This window comes from Nerophis lumbriciformis, linkage group LG08 (assembly GCF_033978685.3).
Source record: "Nerophis lumbriciformis linkage group LG08, RoL_Nlum_v2.1, whole genome shotgun sequence".
Taxonomy (NCBI): Eukaryota; Metazoa; Chordata; class Actinopteri; order Syngnathiformes; family Syngnathidae; genus Nerophis; species Nerophis lumbriciformis.
In genome coordinates, this window is record NC_084555.2 from 33,637,921 (window position 1) to 33,658,740 (window position 20,820).

At 40.7% G+C, this 20,820-nt stretch overlaps 1 protein-coding gene across 1 annotated transcript in view; it reads left to right on the forward strand.

The window, feature by feature from the left end:
* Positions 1–624: 624 nt before the first annotated feature.
* The window catches only part of crim1 (cysteine rich transmembrane BMP regulator 1 (chordin-like)), a 72,127-nt gene continuing 51,931 nt past the window's right edge, over positions 625–20,820 (forward strand). The window contains exons 1-3 of the mRNA XM_061968719.2: positions 625–1,093; positions 14,132–14,290; positions 15,464–15,628. Coding sequence (XP_061824703.2) covers positions 784–1,093; positions 14,132–14,290; positions 15,464–15,628 — 634 coding nt within the window. The 5' untranslated portion in view covers positions 625–783. The remainder of the gene's footprint in view (positions 1,094–14,131; positions 14,291–15,463; positions 15,629–20,820) is intronic.

Genomic DNA, 20,820 nt, shown 5'->3' on the forward strand with positions numbered 1-20,820 from the left:
AAAGTTGCGAACTTTATCGTCGATGTTCGCTACTAAATCCTTTCAGCAAAAATATGGCAATATCGCGAAATGATCAAGTATGACACATGGAATGGACCTGCTATCCCCGTTTAAACAAGAAAATCGCATTTCAGTAGGCCTTTAACTTTAAGGGTGCTCCAATTAAAATCGCTGCCAGTAAAATTAAAAATGGAAAGTTGAAAATGAAAACCTGTGTCACTCACAAAAACCTTGAAAAACATTGAAAACCCTGTCATTATACAAAAAATATCCAGCAAAATATAGTTTTTTCAATGTTTGTATGGATTTTTAATTACACATGGTACAATGCCAAAACGTGTTTCAGAGTCAATACAACTTCTTCTAAAATGACTTATTTTCAATACCCAAACATAATGCTTTGGCACAAGTTGCACATGTGTGCTTTCTCGATGTTCTTTGCAACCTGAATGAAAATCACTTGCAGTCAAGCGACGTCATTGCGCAACAACCACGAGGTTTCTGTTCGCCAGTCCTCCCTTTCCTGTGATTGGTCGGTAGTGGTGTCAGTCAGGGGGCGGGAACACCGCTAATTTCTAAATGCCTGCTGTGTGTCAATTTGCTCCTCAGTTTGCGTTACGGAGTGAAACTGTCAGCAGCAGCAGGTCTCACCACCGAGCTGTAGGATTCCCGCACTTATCTACCCCTGCTTTTGGATCGCTGAAGTATTTGTGGTCGCCATTGAACTTCCCAGAGGACTTTTTAAACTTTTTTTTGGAGTCTTTCTTATTTTGGGGGATTTTAATGAAGAAAATCATGTTGGGGAATTGGCCGGTCGTCCTGTTGATTGTGTTGTGTTTGGTTGGCGTGCTGGAGGCTGACGAGTGCACGCCGTGTCATCTCCGGACTTGTCCCGTCAAGACGACCCGAGGCTGCGACGATAGCCGGACCCTGGCCAAGGATCCATGCGGATGCTGTGAGCACTGTGCCCGGCTAGAGTGGGAGCCGTGCGGCGGACAGGACTGGAGCCTCGGCTACTGTTCCCTGGGGCTGACCTGCGCCTCTTTTAACTCCACAGAAGCTGCCATCATCCCTCAAATTGGTGTTTGTAAAGGTGAGTGCGGGTTCTACCAAATGATTTAATGTCATATTATAGATGCAATGGTGGAAGGGTTGGTCGTATGTTTTAGTGAGGAGGGGTACACTGGCTTGTCGCTGGGGGTGGTAACTGTAAAGCTGTGTTACTATAGTATAGACTTGACTATTTTGGTCTTGCAGTTACATTTGGAGTCAATTTATCAACAATTATGGAATACTACCTAATTTAAGAATTCACTGTAATTTCACTCTGCGAGACAATAACATTTATGTAACTATAGTACATTTTTGTAAGAATTATAACTCTAAAGTACAATACTGATCTTGAAGTGGCCAGAAATATGCATTTACACTACCAAAAAGGATGAAAGTTGACATGAAGTAAAAATGTGTAACATGCATTGCAACTGTACCCTGGTGTTCAAAGTGTTGTTGGCCTGCAGCATATTGAAAAAATAAAAAAATAAAAATAAAAACAAGTAAAAATGTCAGAAAAAAAAACCCCAGGAAAAAGCAAAAAAGTCGATACAAAAAGCTAAAAATAATACGCTCTGTCACCTGTAACACATACATTTTTGTTTTTCAAAGATACAGTCTATAATGTCTGTCTGCATTTGTTTTGTAAAATACAATATCAAAATGGCCCGCTGCATGCCATGACTTCAGTATGTGGCCCCTGGTGGAAAAAGTTTGAGCACCCTGGTTTAGCGCATAGACAGTACCTATTATTACTAGAATTTCATGTACGCTACACCAAGGGTAGTGTAATCATATTTAAGGCATTTGAAGTCATTATCAATAAAATTAATTATGATGCATTTTTTGCCACCATATCTATTCTATTAACTTTTTTTCATTATTTTTAACAATATCTTATTTTATTGTCACTTTTATTCTTCAAGATTTTACTTACTGTGTATTGAGCATTTATTCTCTTTAATTGTGGCTTTAAGCAAACAATTACATCCTGGCACTATACCAGCTGTTTGTAATGATATAATAACATCTATCGCTTATCTTGTTCAATCAATCAATCAAGTAATCTGATAAAACAAACATTTTAGCTTCAATGGATATTTTAGGGAAAATAGTTTAAACAATTTTTACATGTAGAGTCCAGTAATTATGCTTATGGTGCCGAAATGATCTTTTATAGGAAGCTTGTTTGTAAGGTATAGCCTGATTTGCAATGCCAGTCCTATGCGAGCTGTAGTAGCTGAGTGAGTATTTACCTGCTGCCTGTCAATATGGAGCAGGTCCACAGCTCTGGACTACGAAGGCCAACATGCAAGTCATGTTCCATTGCTTTTTTTTCTTGAGGTTTGAGTTACTCTCCGCTGCAGAGAATGTTAATTCATTAGCAAATTGGATAACAGGCACTTGAACCTTGAAAGGTTTCAATTATAAGATTCAATTGAGTTGGGACAAAGATGATCAGTCCATTCAGTTGAAAATTGGAGTATATGTTGTGCTGCCTTACTGTTGTGTAGTACTGATGTGCTCATTCTGTGTTGCCTTTCTACAACTTTGTGAGCTTCAAAGAAATGTGTTGGGGTGTCTGGTTCCCCGCACAGTGAATGAAGTAGCAGAGGCAAACGAACAGACTCTCCACCTGCATTGTGTCCGGCCTGCTTGAATTGAAGAGGACTGACAGCTCTCAGTGGGTGTCTGCTACCCTTGACCTCACCCCCTCGTCATTAGGGTGGTCAAAGTCAGGATTCCGCCGGACATATCAGGGGTCTCAATCCCCAGGCCATCCCAGGAGACCCTGCTCCTGACGATACCTTACGAACATTTTGAGTTGGTGTCTGGAGGACGTCTAGTAAACAAATGAATAGGTTTGGAAAGACCTTAATGGCTCTCCTGATTGAGTCGTCGTAGCTCTGGTCCTCTGGCTCCAGGGGCCTCGCAGCATACTGCTGACCCTTAAGTGACACACACACATACATGCAGCCAGAGGGTAAATCAACACCTCACTGTGGGTTTTCAGGGGCCACAGTAGGCAGGCTGCTGGAGACTGATCCCAGATTTCCCTCCTCAAGCTCCAAAGGCCTTAAAGTGATTAGACCTGCAATCAGGGCGAGGGGGTAAATGTTTCCACTTTCTGATCCCCTTCTTTTCTGGGCCCTCATTTGGTTTTACTGGGTGGTCAAAACAAGAATGTTACAGTGCATGTGACGCTTGAGAAGGACTGCCTTTTAATCTGCTGTCTTACATCAGTTTGACATGTTACAAAACAAAAATCATGCCGTTAAGAGGATGCTGCCATTGAAATATGCAAAAAATGACTGGTTTTGACTGGCTAAAACTTAATTACATGCTTTGCTGAAGGTCTTAATAAACATAAACAATTGTATTAGCCTAAGAAAAATGTTGCTCGTAAAAAGAAAAGAGTACTTTAAGATAAATTGTCTACACAGACTGCAGACCAAGTATGTAAAATATGTGAATGAAATGTTGCCTCTTCCGTTTGCATGCTGTGTCTTGGGTATAGAGTTACATGCTTCAAAGGAAAGCCATCAGTGCCGCTTTACTTATCAGGCAGGTGAAAATCATTCAGTACATGCTGCTTGATGATTTGTTTGGATGTTCTCATGTCCTTCTATATCAACTTAGCATAGCTTGTACCAAAATGCCTGTCTTACACGGACACTATGTCCAGCGGCCTCCTTCACATACCTTCTCCCTTCCTCTGGTATTATCAAATGTTTCAAAGACTTCCTTTTTAGCTCCCTATCAGTCAGAGGGCCTCTAGAGGACAGCTTTCCCATCCCGATTGTGGATGCCAAGACAAGCAGTCTGAGTGGCTGAGAGAGGGATCCCCCAGGGATGAGCCACGGGCCTCGGCCCGAGCCATGCCAGGCAAGATCCTAGATAACCAGGTCAAACTAGACTGTGGTCAGGCAAGGCAGATATCAGCTTAACATAAACAATATTCAGTCTTTCATTGACTCCTTCCCTCTGCCCTTCTCTACGTGCCATAAAGACCCCCCCCCCTTACAGACAAGCACCTTTGTACCTACCATTTCATAAGAAAAACACTCCCAACCGACCGGAAAACCTCAGGATGATTAAAAAAAACTGTTGAGATGAGGATAACTTTGAGGTAAAAAAAAATCATAGTGAACTGTTTTGGTTTGGTTTATTGAAAATGTCCCTTTTACTGGCTGTCTGAGAGAGCTATTAGCAACACAGACAAACCCATGTTAAATAAAGGTAACCTTGTCTCCATTTGCAGTTCATCACTCAGGAATCAACATTACCATCCAGTACTTGAGGAGACTTTGTTTATGATCCCAATTACAATTAGTCAAGCCATTTTTCCTTCACTTTTTCAACTATATTGGATACATATAAGTGTTTGATGTGTTTCTTGTTAATTTAAAGGGAACCTTATACGTATGTACACATGTACATAAGTATTCACAGCCTTTGCTCAATACTTTGTTGAAGCACCTTTGGCAGCAATTACAGCCTCAAGTCTTTTTGAATTTGATGCCACAAGCTTGGCACACCTATCTTTGGGCAGTTTCACCCATTCTGCTTTGCAGCACCTCTCAGCTCCATCAGGTTGGATAGGAAGCGTTGATTTTCATCCAGGATGTCTCTGTACATTTCTGCATTAATGTTTCCCTTTATCCTGAGTCGTCTCCCAGTCTGCCACCACCATGTTTCACTGTAGGGATGGTATTGGTCTGGTGATTAGCGGTGCTGTTTTCTCTAAACATTATGCATGGCATTCACACCAAGGAGTTCAAACTTTGTCTTATCAGACCAGAGAATTTTGTTTCTCATAATCGGGAGTATTTCAGGTGCATGTTGGCAACATTGTTACTAAGAAATGGCTTCCGTCTGACCACTACACCAAACAGGCCTGATTGGTGGATTTCTGCAGAGATGGTTGGAAGATTCCCCTCTCTCCACAGAGGAATGTTGTAGCTCTGACAGAATGACCATTGGGTTCTTTGTCAACGCGACCTAGTACGCATGCGCAGAAAATGCGCATGTCATAGTCACCTCCAGTGTTGCTTTGTGTGCAAGTTCTTAAATTTAACTTATCTGAACAATATCCAGTGTTGTGGTATTTCAATTAACTGGAATCCACTGTGCTGTGGGGCCCTATTGTAGTGAATCACACCTGAGCCATGATGAATTAATCAAATCTTTATTGGACACGTGAAAGTACACAATGTGATAAAGAACATTTTACATCAATCAATCTAGATCTAGATATCTGGTCAGGACACTCCTCACTCTTTTGCCTTCACCTTCATTGTCCATTCGTTTTTGGTGACTTTATATACTCTGGGCCGAGATGTTGAGTCCGCGACATACATGGCGGACAATAACTGCTACAGTCTGCTTTGCCAGTCCAAAAGCATTCTCCGTTTTCCGTAGTCTTCCCTCGATGGCCAGGTAATACAAAGCACACGCTACCTTTTTTCATCACATCCACAGGAGCCCACATTCTCGTTGTCTCTCCTTCGACAAATGGACAGAGTTTTTTCGGTAAGTAGAATCACAGCTGACCTGGACATTCGAAAGTTCTCTTGCCATCTGAGACGTGTTGTATCCGAAATAGCTGCAATCGCTTTCTCTTAAGGTATTCATGTATGATTTCCACAAGCGTCTGTACAGACTGAAGGAGAAACACGGGCATGTCTGGATGACTCGCCTCCATATATCCAGTGGTTAGTTCCGAGTTACGAAACTGCTTTATTATGAAGCTGGCTGTGGCGCGTTCTTCATGACGTCACTTCATGTGTGGGACGTGGTCTTTTTGGCGTCACTTCCTCTCCGAACACACTTTGTAAACGATCAATGAGTCCATACAAAGCTAAGAGCCGGAGATTCAAGGAATACACGGCGCACTTACCGTGTAAAAAATTGTCCAAGGAGGGGGACCTTAAACGATAGTTTAGCGTGGCTGAAACGGGGCTTAGGCTAAATAATTATTCGTTTAAGGGGTTATCCGGCTTAGTGTAGACATAGCCTAAGATGTATGTGACAATGTACATAGACATCCTGGATGAAAACCAAAGCTTCTTATCCAATCTGATGGCGTTTGAGAGGTGCTGCAAAGAGGAATGGGTGACACTGCCCAAAGATAGGTGTGCCCAGCTTGTGGCATCGTATTGAAAAAGACTTGAGGCTGTAATTGCTGCTAAAGGTGCATCAACAAAGCATTGAGCAAAGGCTGTGAATACCTTACTTACTGTAAATAGTTACTTACTTTTAGTGCATGGGATTTTCCATTAATTTTTAATAAAAGTTGCAAAAAAAAATAAATGACTGTCATTATGGGGTATTGTCTGTAGAATTAGGAAATTAATTTAAAAAACGATTTATTGCATTTTGGAATAAGGCTGCAACATAACAAAATGGATGAACTTTATCTTGAATTGTTCACTGCTTATTTTTTTCCAGACACAGTCAAGAATGAACTTCATAAACATATCAATTCACCTGTAGGGATCATACTCGAAACCGATTTTCCCGGTTGTTCGATAAGAAAAGAACCGAGTCCTCGGACTCGAATCCCTTTTTGAGAACCGGTACCCGTTATCGAGACCACTAGAGTAAAGAAAAAGAGTTGGTTCTTTATTCGAATCCCTGGGAATGAATCCCGTCCCGACCAGAAATGCCCCGTGAGACATCACAAGAAATTACGTCACGTAGCTCAGTCATTAGGCGCAGATAGGGAAAGCAGGAAAAAAATGGACCGGAAAAAGCGCTCCAAGGTGTAATAAAGTTAAGGTATAATCCAATGAATAACTTTACTGAGAGATTTGAGCAGGGTACAAACACATGACGAACACTTTTACGACCAACCGGAAACATAGCAACCAGGCTAGCAACGCACCTCCTTTACGGCAGCTGTCGCAACGTTCTTAAAGCAACCGCAGCACATACATATATACACAACATATATCTCCCTTTTTTAACTTTTGTTTTTCTTTCCTTGTAAACAAAACAAAATCACACTGTATATGTGTTGTCTGTCTAATTATAAATAATGCAGACGAGGCGTGTTGGCTGAGTTCTTGACGTTTACTTTCACAGCGTGCTCATAACCTCATTCTTAGCTGCCGGCGTGGCGACATGCAACAACACTTTTCGGGGCTACCGCGCATGCTCGTCACTCCCGTTGCATGCTGGGTAGTGTCGTTGTTATATTCCCTAGCTCATAACATCACATCTTTCTCCCTATAAATAAATAATGTTAACTCAACTTTTTAGCTTTAACTTTAAATTTAGCATTGCAACCACATTTGCAAACAACTTTTCTCTTCATAGAATTTTCTTTCAATAAAGAATTAAAGTGCAAAAATGTCAAAGCATCATAACAAACAGTTATGTCAAATAGCAGCAGAAGTGCACTTTTTGGAGAGCTGTATTATTTTCAGTTTTGTGCCCAAGGGACTGATTTTATTTAACACTATTATTTATACACCTATAGTGATCACAGAGACACGTTGTTTTTGTGTTACTGTATATATTTGTTTTTCTGAAAAATCCCACTTAATATACTTTGGGTAAAAACAGTCAATATTTATTTATTTTATTTTATTTTTTTAGGGGGGTAACAGTCAATATTTACTTACTTATTAGATTTTATTTACTTCTTATATAATAAAAGTGAGCTTTTGTTAAACCAAATATTGTGTGTTTTTTTCTATATACAACAACCTATCTGGACTCGATAAGAGAATCGATAAGTAATCGGTTCGATAAGAGGATTTGATAATAGGCTCGAACTTGATCATTTCTTATCAAACATCATCCCTATTCACCTGGTCACAAAATTAGGTACACCCGCACACTCTTTGATAGATTCAGTGTAAAAACAGCTGCTTTTAGCATTTGTCATCGCATGTCACACTTTGATGATGTTGTGCGCATACCAAGAATAGATGAAAATAATACTATATTCTACCTTTTTTTTTTATGTCTTTTCTTCACAGTCTGAATCAGAGGGCGAAAGCTTTACGTACATGTCCAAATAAGTACACAACATAGCCAGACAGAAAACCAAACAGAGGCATGCAAAACTTTGTACAAGCTCACTACAAATTGCATTAACCTCATGATATGATGCTTTGGCATTAGTAAACATGACTATCTAACATTGCAACAACAGAAAATAAGTCAGAAAAAGCCCAAAAGGCGAAAATTATCAAATGTGCCGTTTAAGTAAACTCAATGTAGTTTTTCTCCAACAGGATTCTTAATATTTGTTGCTACTTTCCCGGTATGTTTTAGAGACGAATGCTCGAGACGTATAATAAGCTCTAATCGTTCTTCACCATGGTTCTAATGAGGCATGGTGGCCAAATGCTTGGGAAAGTGTCACAGTTTGTCTCATCCTGTTTATGTCGTTGCCACTCTTGCTGATCTTTGACAACTATGAAGAAGAGTAATTTGCTATATGCGCTGGTGTTTAGTCATGCATGCATGTGAAAGGAACACTATGGCTAATGTGTATATGATGGTGGCCATTCAGCAACGGAGCCCCCTGGCCACTGTGCATCCTCCGTGCTATTGTGAAATGTGGTCCATGTGTGGCTTAGCCCCAATGTGGCATCTTTGCTTGGCAAAAGAACAGCACAGGGTGTAAGGGGTTTGGTTGCGAGTGGCTTTGGTACAGAGGAGGCATTCCAGAACGCAGCAGGGATTCAAACCCTGGGAGTGCCCCATGCTGTGGAACAAAACAAAAATGGGCTCAAAGGCTGCAGTGGCATGGCACAACAACAGAAGAGGAAGGGTACCCCAGAATTGCTCCCGCCACCTCAGTCACTGATGTGCTCTTTACGGGCAGCAAGAAACTTCTGTCGAATAACCTCTCAAAAAGATCCATGACATCCTTGTTTTAGTAAAAAAAACATGTTCCATGTCGTCTTACAGTTAGTGTTTCTCACAGGACTGCAGTGCTGGCTGTGGAATGTCATTTGTATCATCTAATGCACGTCTGGGCAATTATTTTGACTCGGGGCCACATTTACAGAAAAAAATGTGTCTGGGGGTTGGTACCGTATTTTCCGCACTATAAGGCGCACCGGATTATTAGCCGCACCTTCAATGAATGGCATATTTCATAACTTTGTCCACCAATAAGCCGCCCGGACTATAAGCCGCGCCTACGCTGCGCTAAAGGGAATGTCAAAAAAACAGTCAGATAGGTCAGTCAAACTTTAATAATATATTAAAAACCAGCGTTCTAACAACTCTGTTCACTCCCAAAATGTACGCAAATGTGCAATCACAAACATAGTAAAATTCAAAATAGTGCAGAGCAATAGCAACATAATGTTGCTCGAACGTTAATGTCACAACACACAAAATAAACATAGCGCTTACTTTCTGAAGTTATTCTTCATTCGTAAATCCTTCGTCTTCGGTGTCCGAAGTGAAAAGTTGGGCAAATTTACGATCCACTGGCAGATGTTGGCGTCGTCTGGCGCTGCCTCCTCGTCTTAGTGAAGGTGTGTTCGCCTTCTGTCCTCCATTGTTCCCACGCAGTTAGCAGTCTAGCTTCGAATGCCCTGTTGACACCAATATCTAGCGGCTGGAGGTCTTTTGTCAATCCACCCGGAATGACGGCGAGTATTGAATTAAGCGCGTAAGCGTGTCTCTCAATGTGCTGTTATGAGCTAGCAAATATAACAACTACACTACCCAGCATGCAACGATAGTTACGAGCATGCGCGGTAGCCCTGAGAAGTTCCCACGCAGTTAGCAGTCTAGCTTCGAATGCCCTGTTGACACCAATATCTAGCGGCTGGAGGTCTTTTGTCAATCCACCCGGAATGACGGCGAGTATTGAATTAAGCGCGTAAGCGTGTCTCTCAATGTGCTGTTATGAGCTAGCAAATATAACAACTACACTACCCAGCATGCAACGATAGTTACGAGCATGCGCGGTAGCCCTGAGAAGTTCCCACGCAGTTAGCAGTCTAGCTTCGAATGCCCTGTTGACACCAATATCTAGCGGCTGGAGGTCTTTTGTCAATCCACCCGGAATGACGGCGAGTATTGAATTAAGCGCGTAAGCGTGTCTCTCAATGTGCTGTTATGAGCTAGCAAATATAACAACTACACTACCCAGCATGCAACGATAGTTACGAGCATGCGCGGTAGCCCTGAGAAGCGTTGTTGTATGCTGGGAGTTCGAATGTGGTTATGAGCACGCTGTGAGAAAACGTTGAGAACTCAGTTAACACGCCTCGTCTGCATTATTTATAATTAGACAGACAACACACTTAATAGGAGCCATTTTGGGGTCTTTACATAAACACACAAATGGAAATGAAACGTCACATATCCCAGCATGCACCGCGCGCTTCTTCTGCGGGGAAAAAAGATGGCGGCTGTTTACCGTAGTTGCGAGACCTAAACTTTATGAAAATGAATCTTAATATTTATCCATATATAAAGCGCACCGGGTTATAAGGCGCACTGTCAGCTTTTGAGAACATTCGTGGTTTTTAGGTGCGCCTTATAGTGCGGAAAATACGGTATATCTATTTTTAGGGACACTAATACAAAACTTCACAATAATGTCTGATTGAATGCTAAAAACATTATGACAGACTGCCTTAAAAAACAGAATGGAATTTTACATTTTTCTATGAATGATAAAACACTGAATATTGACAAAATATGAATGTCACACCCCTTTTCGATCGACATATTTTACAATCAAGTGAAACGCAACAAACAGTTAAATATGAACGCAAAGGGTACAAAATAAACCCACCTACATTCTGATATATCACTAAGTTTTAGAACTTTGTTGTGAAAAGCTCCTTCCGCGTCTGTGGAAACGTTTCCCGCCCCCACTGCTTGGTGCCTCGTCTGAGCTGCTGTGACGTAGATTACCATAGTAACTAATTAGATGACCATAGTAACTACCGTATTTTCCGCACTATAAGGCACACCGGATTATAAGGCGCACCTTCAATGAATGGCCTATTTTAAAACTTTGTTCATATATAAAGCGCACCGCATTATAAGGCACATAGAAAAGACGCTACAGTAGAGGCTGGGGTTACGTTATGCATCCATTAGATGGAGCTGCGCTAAAGGGAATGTCAACAAAACAAATAGTGATTGTACTGACACTTCTACTTGCTGCTCTCTGTTCGTAAGCGTGTCTCCTAATAGGAGCCATTTTTGGGTCTTTACATAAAGTTTAGGTCTCGCAACTACGGTAATCAGCCGCCGACTTCATTTTCCCCCATAGAAGAAGAAGTTATTCTACGGTAAGAAGCCGCCGACTTAATTTTCCCCCGTAGAAGAAGAAGCGCTTCTTCTTCTACGGTAAGCAGCCGTAGAAGGGGGGAAATTAAGTCGGCGTAGTTACCGTAGTTGCGAGACCTGTTGTGGCTCCATATTGGTCCATATATAAGGCGCACCGGATTATAAGGCGCACTGTCAGCTTTTGAGGAAATTGGAGGTTTTTAGGTGCTCTTTATAGTGCGGAAAATACGGTAATTAGATTACCATAGTAACTGGTATATCGCAGATTCCAACCATTGAAATACTTTGTATAGTTCAAGACTTGCGGTCATTAGAAAACATCACTGTACATCATAATGGCGGATACACTTTCAGTCCGGCGGGCCAGACTGAAAAGTTTAACGGGCCACATGTGGCCCCCGGGCCTTAATCTGCCCAGGTCTGATTTAATGTGTACAATTGGCCATGATGCATTTGCATGTAATTGTAATGGATGCTGGGTAATATGTTGCTCTTTTTTGGCGTGCAACACATTGTAAAGACAAGATGACCATATCCCGGATTAGAACATTACACACAAAAAAAGTAAAAATAGAATCAGCTAGGGCTGCAACCATTTATCGTTAAATTCCATCCATTGACCCATTTTCTACCCCTTGTTCCTCTCGGGGCCACGGAGGTGCTGTAACCTATCCCAGCTGCACTCGGGCTTAAGACCGGGTACGTCCTGGACAAGTCGCCACCTCATTTTGATTACCGTATTTTTTCGGACTATAAGTTGCAGTTTTTTTCATAGTTTGGCCGGGCTCCAGTGCGACTTATATATGTTTTTTTCCTTCTTTATCATGCATTTTCGGCAGGTGCGCCTTATACTCCGGTGCGACTTATACTCCGAAAAATACCATGCATTTATTAATTTCAATGTTGATAATGTGCATTTATTAGAAAAAAGAATGAAGGCAAAATCCTTGTCTATTTGGATTTTGCGACGCATTAAAGGGGTCATGTTATGATTTTTTTTTTTCTACATTTACAACAATTCCTTGTGGTCTACATAACATGTAATAGTGCTTTTTGCAGAGGCGCGCACATTTTCGGGACTTATGCTGATCTCAAATACACATCAGCAGGTACCAATAGGTAAGAAAAGTTGGCTTTGCAAAATAGGTCTAAACAAAACGCCAGACAAATGTCTCTTAATAGGGGCCATTTTGGGGTCCTTATACATACACACACACACACACACACACACACACACACACACACACACACCATAATAAGCACAGTATGTCTTACTACAGTAGTCATAATGCTCCGACAATCCATTAAGCGGTGAGGCTTTGTAGCTTACCAAAGTCGTACTAAAACATTTTGACAGATTTTTGAGCACCGTGTGTAATTTATAAATATAATTTATATATTCTCAATGAATCCTCAACGTTTTGGTGTTGCTTGCTAACCTGTACTTGCAAGTGTCATTTATTGAACGGGAGCATCAACCTGCAGTCCACACGTATTTCTTATGTGTGACTGCCACCTACTGGTGACACTTATCATTACAGCATGTACCAAATAAAATAGCTTCGAGGTCCATCAGCGCAACCACAATTAATCCGTAAACTAGGCGTATTGGGTTATAAGGCGCGCTGTCGATTTTTGAGAAAATGAAAGTATTTAAAATGTGCCTTTTATAGTCCAATAAATAAGGTAATTAAATAACATAACAGTAAAATTACTCGATTGCTAAAATAACAAGTATGTGCTCCAATCACTCTATCACAAAAAAGTTCTAGAAATTATTGGACACTCAAGACAGCCATGACATTGTCTTTCATAAGTGTATGTAAACTTTTGACCACGACTGTATTACACTAATTTGCTTTGTAACCTATAACACAAAGCTAAGATTTTTTGTTCATATACCTGTATATATTTGTAAATGCTCTGCAGTGGGAAAGGGGTAGGATTAAATAAGCTTTACTTCTTCCTACTCCTGTAAAGTGAAATGATATGAAACTGTGATGTATTATGATGTGGTCGGATCATGTTTAGTTTAGTTATGTTCTGTTAGTTTTGGACTTCCTTAGTTGTTTTGTGCACTTCGGGGGTTTGTTTTAGTCACCATGGTTACTTATGATTTTCACCTGCCTTGTACGCGCACCTGTTGCTCATCAGAGACTCTATTTAAGCCTGCCTTTTCCGGTCACTCGTCGTGGCTTCATTGTTTGCATTTGCAACAGTTACGTTGGCATTCTGGTTTCCGAGCTCATGATTCCAGTGCTAAAGTTTCCTTAGCTTCTAGTAATCCTGTGCTAAGTAAGTTTTTGCTTTAGCTTCTCTTGTTTCGTTCCTGTCTGTTGTAATGTGTATGATTTATGAGAAATAAATAATCTCCTACCTGCACGCTTTCGTCCGGAGCCGTCAGTTTTGCGTCCCGGGAACGAACCGCAGCACCCCACCGTGACAAATGACTGAGCTACGTGACGTCATTTCTTGTGATGTCTCACGGGGCATTTCTTGTCGGGACGGGATTCGTTCCTATGGATTCGAATAAAGAACCGACTCTTTTTCTTTACTATAGTGGTCTCGATAACGGGTACCGGTTCTCAAAAAGGGATTAGAGTCCGAGGACTCGGTTCTTTTCTTATCGAACAACCGGGAAAACCGGGTTCGAGCATCATCCCTAGTTGCAATACAATTAGGCCACCTGGTGGAGTTGTAATGTCAAGCAACACTCAGACAGTGAGTCCCATTATAACGTGTTTATGAGCGAGGGCAAGTTGGTACAATCTTATTGTTTCACTTTCATCTGCAGATCTTCCAGATAATCCAGAGGCCGGTCTTGAGGATGAGCGATGCCCCCTAATGACAGGCTGTGAAAGAGCAGACGATCAGTGTGTTTGTGATGCCAGACACACCTGCTTGGGCTTTTTCACCTACCCAGACCAGGAGGCTTGCATGAAGGCCCATTCAGGTTAGCCACTCTTTCCCATTTAATCAATCAAACTTTATTTATAAAGGACTTTTCATACATAAAAAGTGCAGCACAAAGTGCTTTACAGACTTAAAACAATGACCCACATCCCTCACCTTCAATCAAATGAACACACACCCATACGCAGTTAAATGCATGGCTGAGTACAGAGGAGCCAGGTGAAGAAACACTATCACAGGATCCGCCTGCACCAGGAGATCATAAGACCACGGCCACCAGGGTGCTGACACAAAGCGGCCCCACAGCAATGGCCAATATAACCCTCAATCTCGTTACCTTGCGTAATGACAATAAAGCTGATTCTGATTCTGATTCTGATTCTGATGCAGAGGGCTCCCTCTGAGGAACGCTAGGAAGTAAAAATAATAAAATGTAAAATTGTAAGAATAACAGATAAAATACGAGTAAAACGTATTATGAGGATACAAAATACATACGTATTTGCAGTAAATATACAAATAAATAAATAGAACTAAATAAAATCTATCATAACAAATTAGAAATGAAAAGGAAAGTACAAATTACTTCATTAAAATAAATAAATATTCGGTAAAAGCCAAGTCCGCAGCTGAATTTTGGAGTAATTGTAAAGGTGCAATAACCTTTTTATAGGAAGACCAGCAAGCAAGGTGTTACAATAATCTATACGACTTGTAAAAAAAGCAAGCATTACTGTCTGTGTTTCCCTCAAAGAGAGGGCAACACAACTCTGGCTATATTCTTAAGATGATAAAATACAATTTTTGTTATATTTTTGATATGTGGTACAAAACTAACCTCAGAGTCGAAATTGACACCCAGATGTTTCCCTCAGAGTAATGGGGTCAAGAACAAAGCTTGTAGTGTTGATCTGTGTTTCTCTCCCAGGGCCTCAGGACCAACATTAAAACTTCGGTTTTGTCCTGGTTAAGCTGTAAAAAGTTATCTGCCATCCATCCATCCATTTTCTACTGCTTGTCCCTCTTGGGTATTTATTATCTAAAACTGTTAAGTAATTTCATCATAAAAATATGAGAGATCCTACTTGTAATCCACAGCAGATGTTTTTCAGAGGTGACTAACACTACTTAGATATCGTAGTCAGGACACACAATTTATGCTTTCCCACTTTCCTTTTGTAACTCATTGACAACTGTTCCTGTTTTAATCCAGAGGGTCGGAACCACGAACGACACAAGCAGAAGTATGTGGGACCGTCACGTCCGGCCTGTATGTTTTCTGGATGTAACTTGACCACGGATGGCTGTGTGTGCGAGTCTCAGAGCTGCAGCCACCACTTCACCTACATCAACCGCAGCCAGTGCCAGGAAGCCGCAGGTAACCTTTTCACAACCCACGGCCTGAACCTAAAATAGCTGTACAATGACGGTGTCAAATTAAATACACAATATGTTGACCTAATTTAGTATTAAGACTTGTAGGACTATTTGGATTTCATTTAATAGTGTAAAGCACACCAGAGTGCAGATAATTCAACCAGAGAGAGTCAGAGAAGAAAAACAAAGAACATTTTGTGTATAAAGAGAAGCAAGGTGTGAATTAACGTTTCTGCACTTAGCAGGGTGTGCTCTAACAAGAACGAGGCAGTCGATGGCAAGGATTAGCATTGTGAAGCAACACAACATAAAAGAAGCAGATCTCTACCTTGCTGAGAGCCTGTTAACTAACTTTAAATATCATTAAAACCCAACATTAGTCATTTTAAACAACAAACTAAAGTCAGTCATAGATCACAAACAGTGGGTTCTCTCCAGCTATTCCGGCTTCCTCCCACCTCCAAAGACATGCACTTGGGGATAGGCTGATTGGCAACACTAAAATGTGTAAATGTGAGTGTGAATGTTGTCTATCTGTGTTGTCCCTGCGATGAGGTGGCGACTAGTCCAAGGTGTACACCGCCTTCCGGCCGAATGCAGCTAGGACAGGCTCCAGCCATTCCACGACCCCGAGAGGGACAAGCGGTAGAAAATGGATGGATGGATGGACAATACTTTACTATTTCTGATTTTCTAAAAGTGTAACAATGAAACAATTGTGTATTTATTTTGGCTTGTCTGCCTGGTATATTACTGTATATAGCAGACCACTGGATGCTACCAATTGTATTCTGTGCGTGACGATGAAAAGAAAAAAAAAAGTTTTTAATAGGATATGTTCTCCTCCTCTGCAAACATGTAAATATTACAGGTATCCCAATACAACTTTTTCACTTCCGATACAACACCGATTGGAGCCTTGAGTGTTTGCCGATACCAATATTAATCCGATACGATATCTGCACAAATCATAGTGCATACTTTTATAATTTTGTAGTGTGAAATGTTGGCAAAGGTTTGACCCAGCGAAATTAGTCAAAAAACAATGATAGGTATGAAATACACTAACTTTTCTTTTCGATTTTTGCTTTTGAAGGGGAGTATTAATGTGTTTTGGCGACACCTAGTAGGTTACAATAATTAATTAAATTAAGAGCAAAGGGCAGTAAGTAGAATGATGCGGACACATTTGTTACTGGATAATTTGGAGACTTTGTATTCGTACAGTATGTCATATGCAACTATAATTACTTGATACTTGTTTATATTTACAAATGTGGAGTTTTAGACTGCAATATTGTTCTATTAAGGACACATATTATGTGCGTCTAGCTTGCTATTGTGTGCTTATCTGTTGTGTACAGTACCTGCTAGCTCATAGTGGACTATAGCCTACCATATTTACCTTTTGTGAATTACTCAAATGAAAAAAGACCAACCTTGTGTCCTTATTGGAGGACATTTAGATGTTAATGGGCTATCCAGCTTTGCACAAGTAAATGTGCTGCAGGACTGCATGTATCGGCGCTTGTATTAGAGATTTTAGATATATCAGACCGATATCAATATTGGATCAGTACACCTAGTTAATAGTGTGTATTTTCTTATAATGCTCCTGACAAACAATTAAACAGTTATTCCTCTTTTCAACTTTAACTTTGTTATAGTACCTTGACTCGTGGAACTTCTCCAAAATAATAACTATTATTGTCTGTGTTTAGTTTCTTCACTTAGATCATGATCTAAGTGACTGCCTACTGAGTGATAGGAGGGACGTTTCTGACCTAAGGGGATTAACCTTGTCGTGAAGCCACAAAATGTAAAAACTAAAACCTGTAGAAAACTGGAGCATTTAAAGTGAAGTCCAAAGCATGTGACTTACTTTAGGTCTAACAAATAATTGCACGTTGGCTGGAAAAGTACATATTAAAAAAATACTACATTTTTTCACTCATAGTTGACATTTGGTATATAAATGTGTATATATGTGTGTGTATATGTATATGAGTGTGTGTATGTATATATATATATTTATATACATATATATATATATATATATATGTATATGCTACAGTATTCTTGTTAATATTGTGTCTTGAACGAAGTAATTGGATTAATATTATTTATTTTGGCATAATTGCTTTGGTTTTTGTTGGACCCTTTGGAATGGATGACTGATTAAATAAGAGGTACCACTATGTTTGTGTTCCGATACTAAAGACTACACAAACTAATTGATAAAACTGTAGATCATGTAGTAAGTATAGTATAAAAGCAGACTGTGTTTGACACCACAAGCATGTTTTGGACATTTCCAAAATTTGTCCCTGCCGATGTCCAATGTCCTTGTTTTCTCGCGCAATCTTGTTCTCTTCTGGTTCACAAATCGCTGACGTAATGTGGGTGCAAACATTTGGTCGCTGGCAATATGGCGAAGAGACACTCCCACATGTCCGGGACTAGAGAGGATGTGATAAGTGTAAGGAGAGGAGGGGGTGGAGGCAGACACAGGAAGATAGGAAATCACAAGTGAAGCCAAACATTTTGATGAGGTATTTCTGTCTGGGGTCTTTGCTTGGAAGGGTGGTGTTTGCTCATTTTACACTCAAAGAGAGTTTATATGTGTAATTCCTGATAAGGCAATTCAGACTGCTATTTGAAAGGAATTCCCCTCCTTTTGCCTGCAGATATCAATAAGCACAAACAATGTTTAGATGAGTCATACAATTGGCAGCACATAACAAGAAAGCCTTATCATCCTCTCACAGATAACAATATGAACAAATATACACTTCATGACATCAGCATTAGTTACAATCCAGAAAGATGCCAACAAGAGTGGATGTGCGGTAGTACCTTGTGTAAGCCTCACACTCCGACTTTCCAGCTAATTTGGGGCCCTAAACAGAATTATATTTTCAATCTCTTTGTGCCTCAGACATTACAAGTCGGATTGACCGCTGCTGACTAGCAACAAGGTGAGTCATTTAAACGGATGGTGTAACTTCCCTTTAATTTTGTTGGTTAATAAACTATTTACCGTATTGATATAGTAAGAATCTTTATCCCAATTCTGTCTTATTCTTTAATGTACTTGCGATATAAATGCATCTCAACAAACCACAGGATCTTGCTCTGTTTTCTTATTGGTAAAAAGAAGGTAAAACAGGAATAACCTTAATTGTATAAATTAGTGCGCAAAACGATGCCAATGACCAAAACATTAAACTAAAATAGGTATTTTTTATGAAATCAGGAGTGCACTTAAAAGGTGAGTAAATTATGTTTTTACTCTGTGAAAAGGAGACGTTCTGCTATCAGATGAGATGCTAACTTAAATGCTAACTAATTGGTTGATTTAGCAATACCTGCTATGTCAAGAAAACTTATTTGTTTATAGAGATGAAACAATAATCGGTACTAGTGATAAACTGATGTAAAACTTAGTGTTAGCGTTTTAAATAAAAATGAACAGAAAACAAATATTGATAACCACACTTTGATAAGCAACGTGAAGGTTCCTGGTTCGATCCCTGGCTTCTGCCATTTTAGTCACGTCTGTTGTGCAAGACATTTCCCCTTGCTCCTGATGGGTCATGGTTAGGGCCTTGCATGGCAGCTCCCGCCATCCGTTTGTGAATGGGGGAATGTGGAGATAGTGTCAAAGCGCTTTGAGTACCTTGAAGGTAGAAAAGCGCTATACAAGTATGACCTATTTACCATTACCATTCATCGTTTAATTTACTGCATCATGAGTTTACCTTGATTAATTATTATGGCCATTAGGTGTTGCCAAAAATAATTACCACTCCATTTCGATCGTGCTGATCGGTGTCGGTCCCAGCCAATACTAAAAGCTCCAAAATCGTTATCTGAAGTTAAAAAGTTGTATTGCGACACCCATAAAACTTGGTTAAAAGGTTTCAGTGTGTATAAATACGTGTACACTGAACAAAAATATAAACGCAACAGTTTTGTTTTTGCTCCCATTTTTCATGAGTTGAACTCAAAGATCTAAAACTTTTACTATATACACAAAAGACCTATTCCTCTCAAATATTGTTCACAAATCTGTTTATATCTGTGTTAGTGAGCACTTCTTCTTTGCCAAGATAATCCATCCCACCTCACAGGTGTGGCATATCAAAATGCTGATTAAACAGCATGATTATTGCGCATGTGTCCTTAGACTGCCCAGGATAAAAGGCCCCTCTGAAATGTGCAGTTTTATCACACAGCACAATGCCACAAATGCCGCAAGTTTTGAGGGAGCGTGCAGTTGGCATGCTGACTACAGGAATGTCCACCAGAGCTGTTGCTCGTGAATTTAATGTTTATTTTCCCTTCAGTAAGCCATCTCCAAAGGCGTTTAAGAGAATTTGGTAGTACATCTAAACCGCCTCACAGCCGCAGACCAATGGTAACCACACCAGCCCAGGACCTTCACAACCAGCAGGTGCACGATCCAACCAGCAGGTCCATGATCGTCTGAGACCAGCCACCCGGACTGATGCTGCAACAATTGGTTTGCATAACCAAATAATTTCTGCACAAAAAAAACGTCTCAGGGAAGTTCATCAGAATCAGAATCAGAATATTTTTTATTGCCATTGTTTGAGAACGGGTTCACAAACTAGGAATTTTTTCTTGGTGCAATCGTGCAACATAAAACACATATAACACAGATTTGGTAATAACAAGAGCTCTAACTGAGCTATCAGATCTTGTTATAGACTTAGAAGGAATTCAAAGGAGCTACTGTGAGGCGTTATTGTTCATGTGCCTGATGGCCGAGGGGAAAAAACTGTTCAGGTGGCGGGAGGTGTGGGTCTGCATGGACCGTAGTCTCCTGCCTGAGGGGAGAGGGGAGAATAGTTTGTGTCCAGGGTGAGAAGAGTCAGCTGGGATCCGACCCACACGCCTCCTGGTCCTGGAGGAGAACAGGTCCTGGAGGGATGGGAGATTGCAGCCAATCACCTTCTCAGCAGCACGTACGAAGCGCTGCAGTCGATGCTTATCCTGGACTGTGGTGCCAGGGAACCACACAGTGATGGAGGAGGTGAGGATGGACTCGATGATGGCTGAGGAAAACTGCACCAGCATCTCTGTCGGCACCTTAAGTTTCCTCAGCTGCCGCAAGAAGTACATCCTCTGCTGGGCCTTCTTGATGAGGGAGCTGATAGTCTGCTCCCA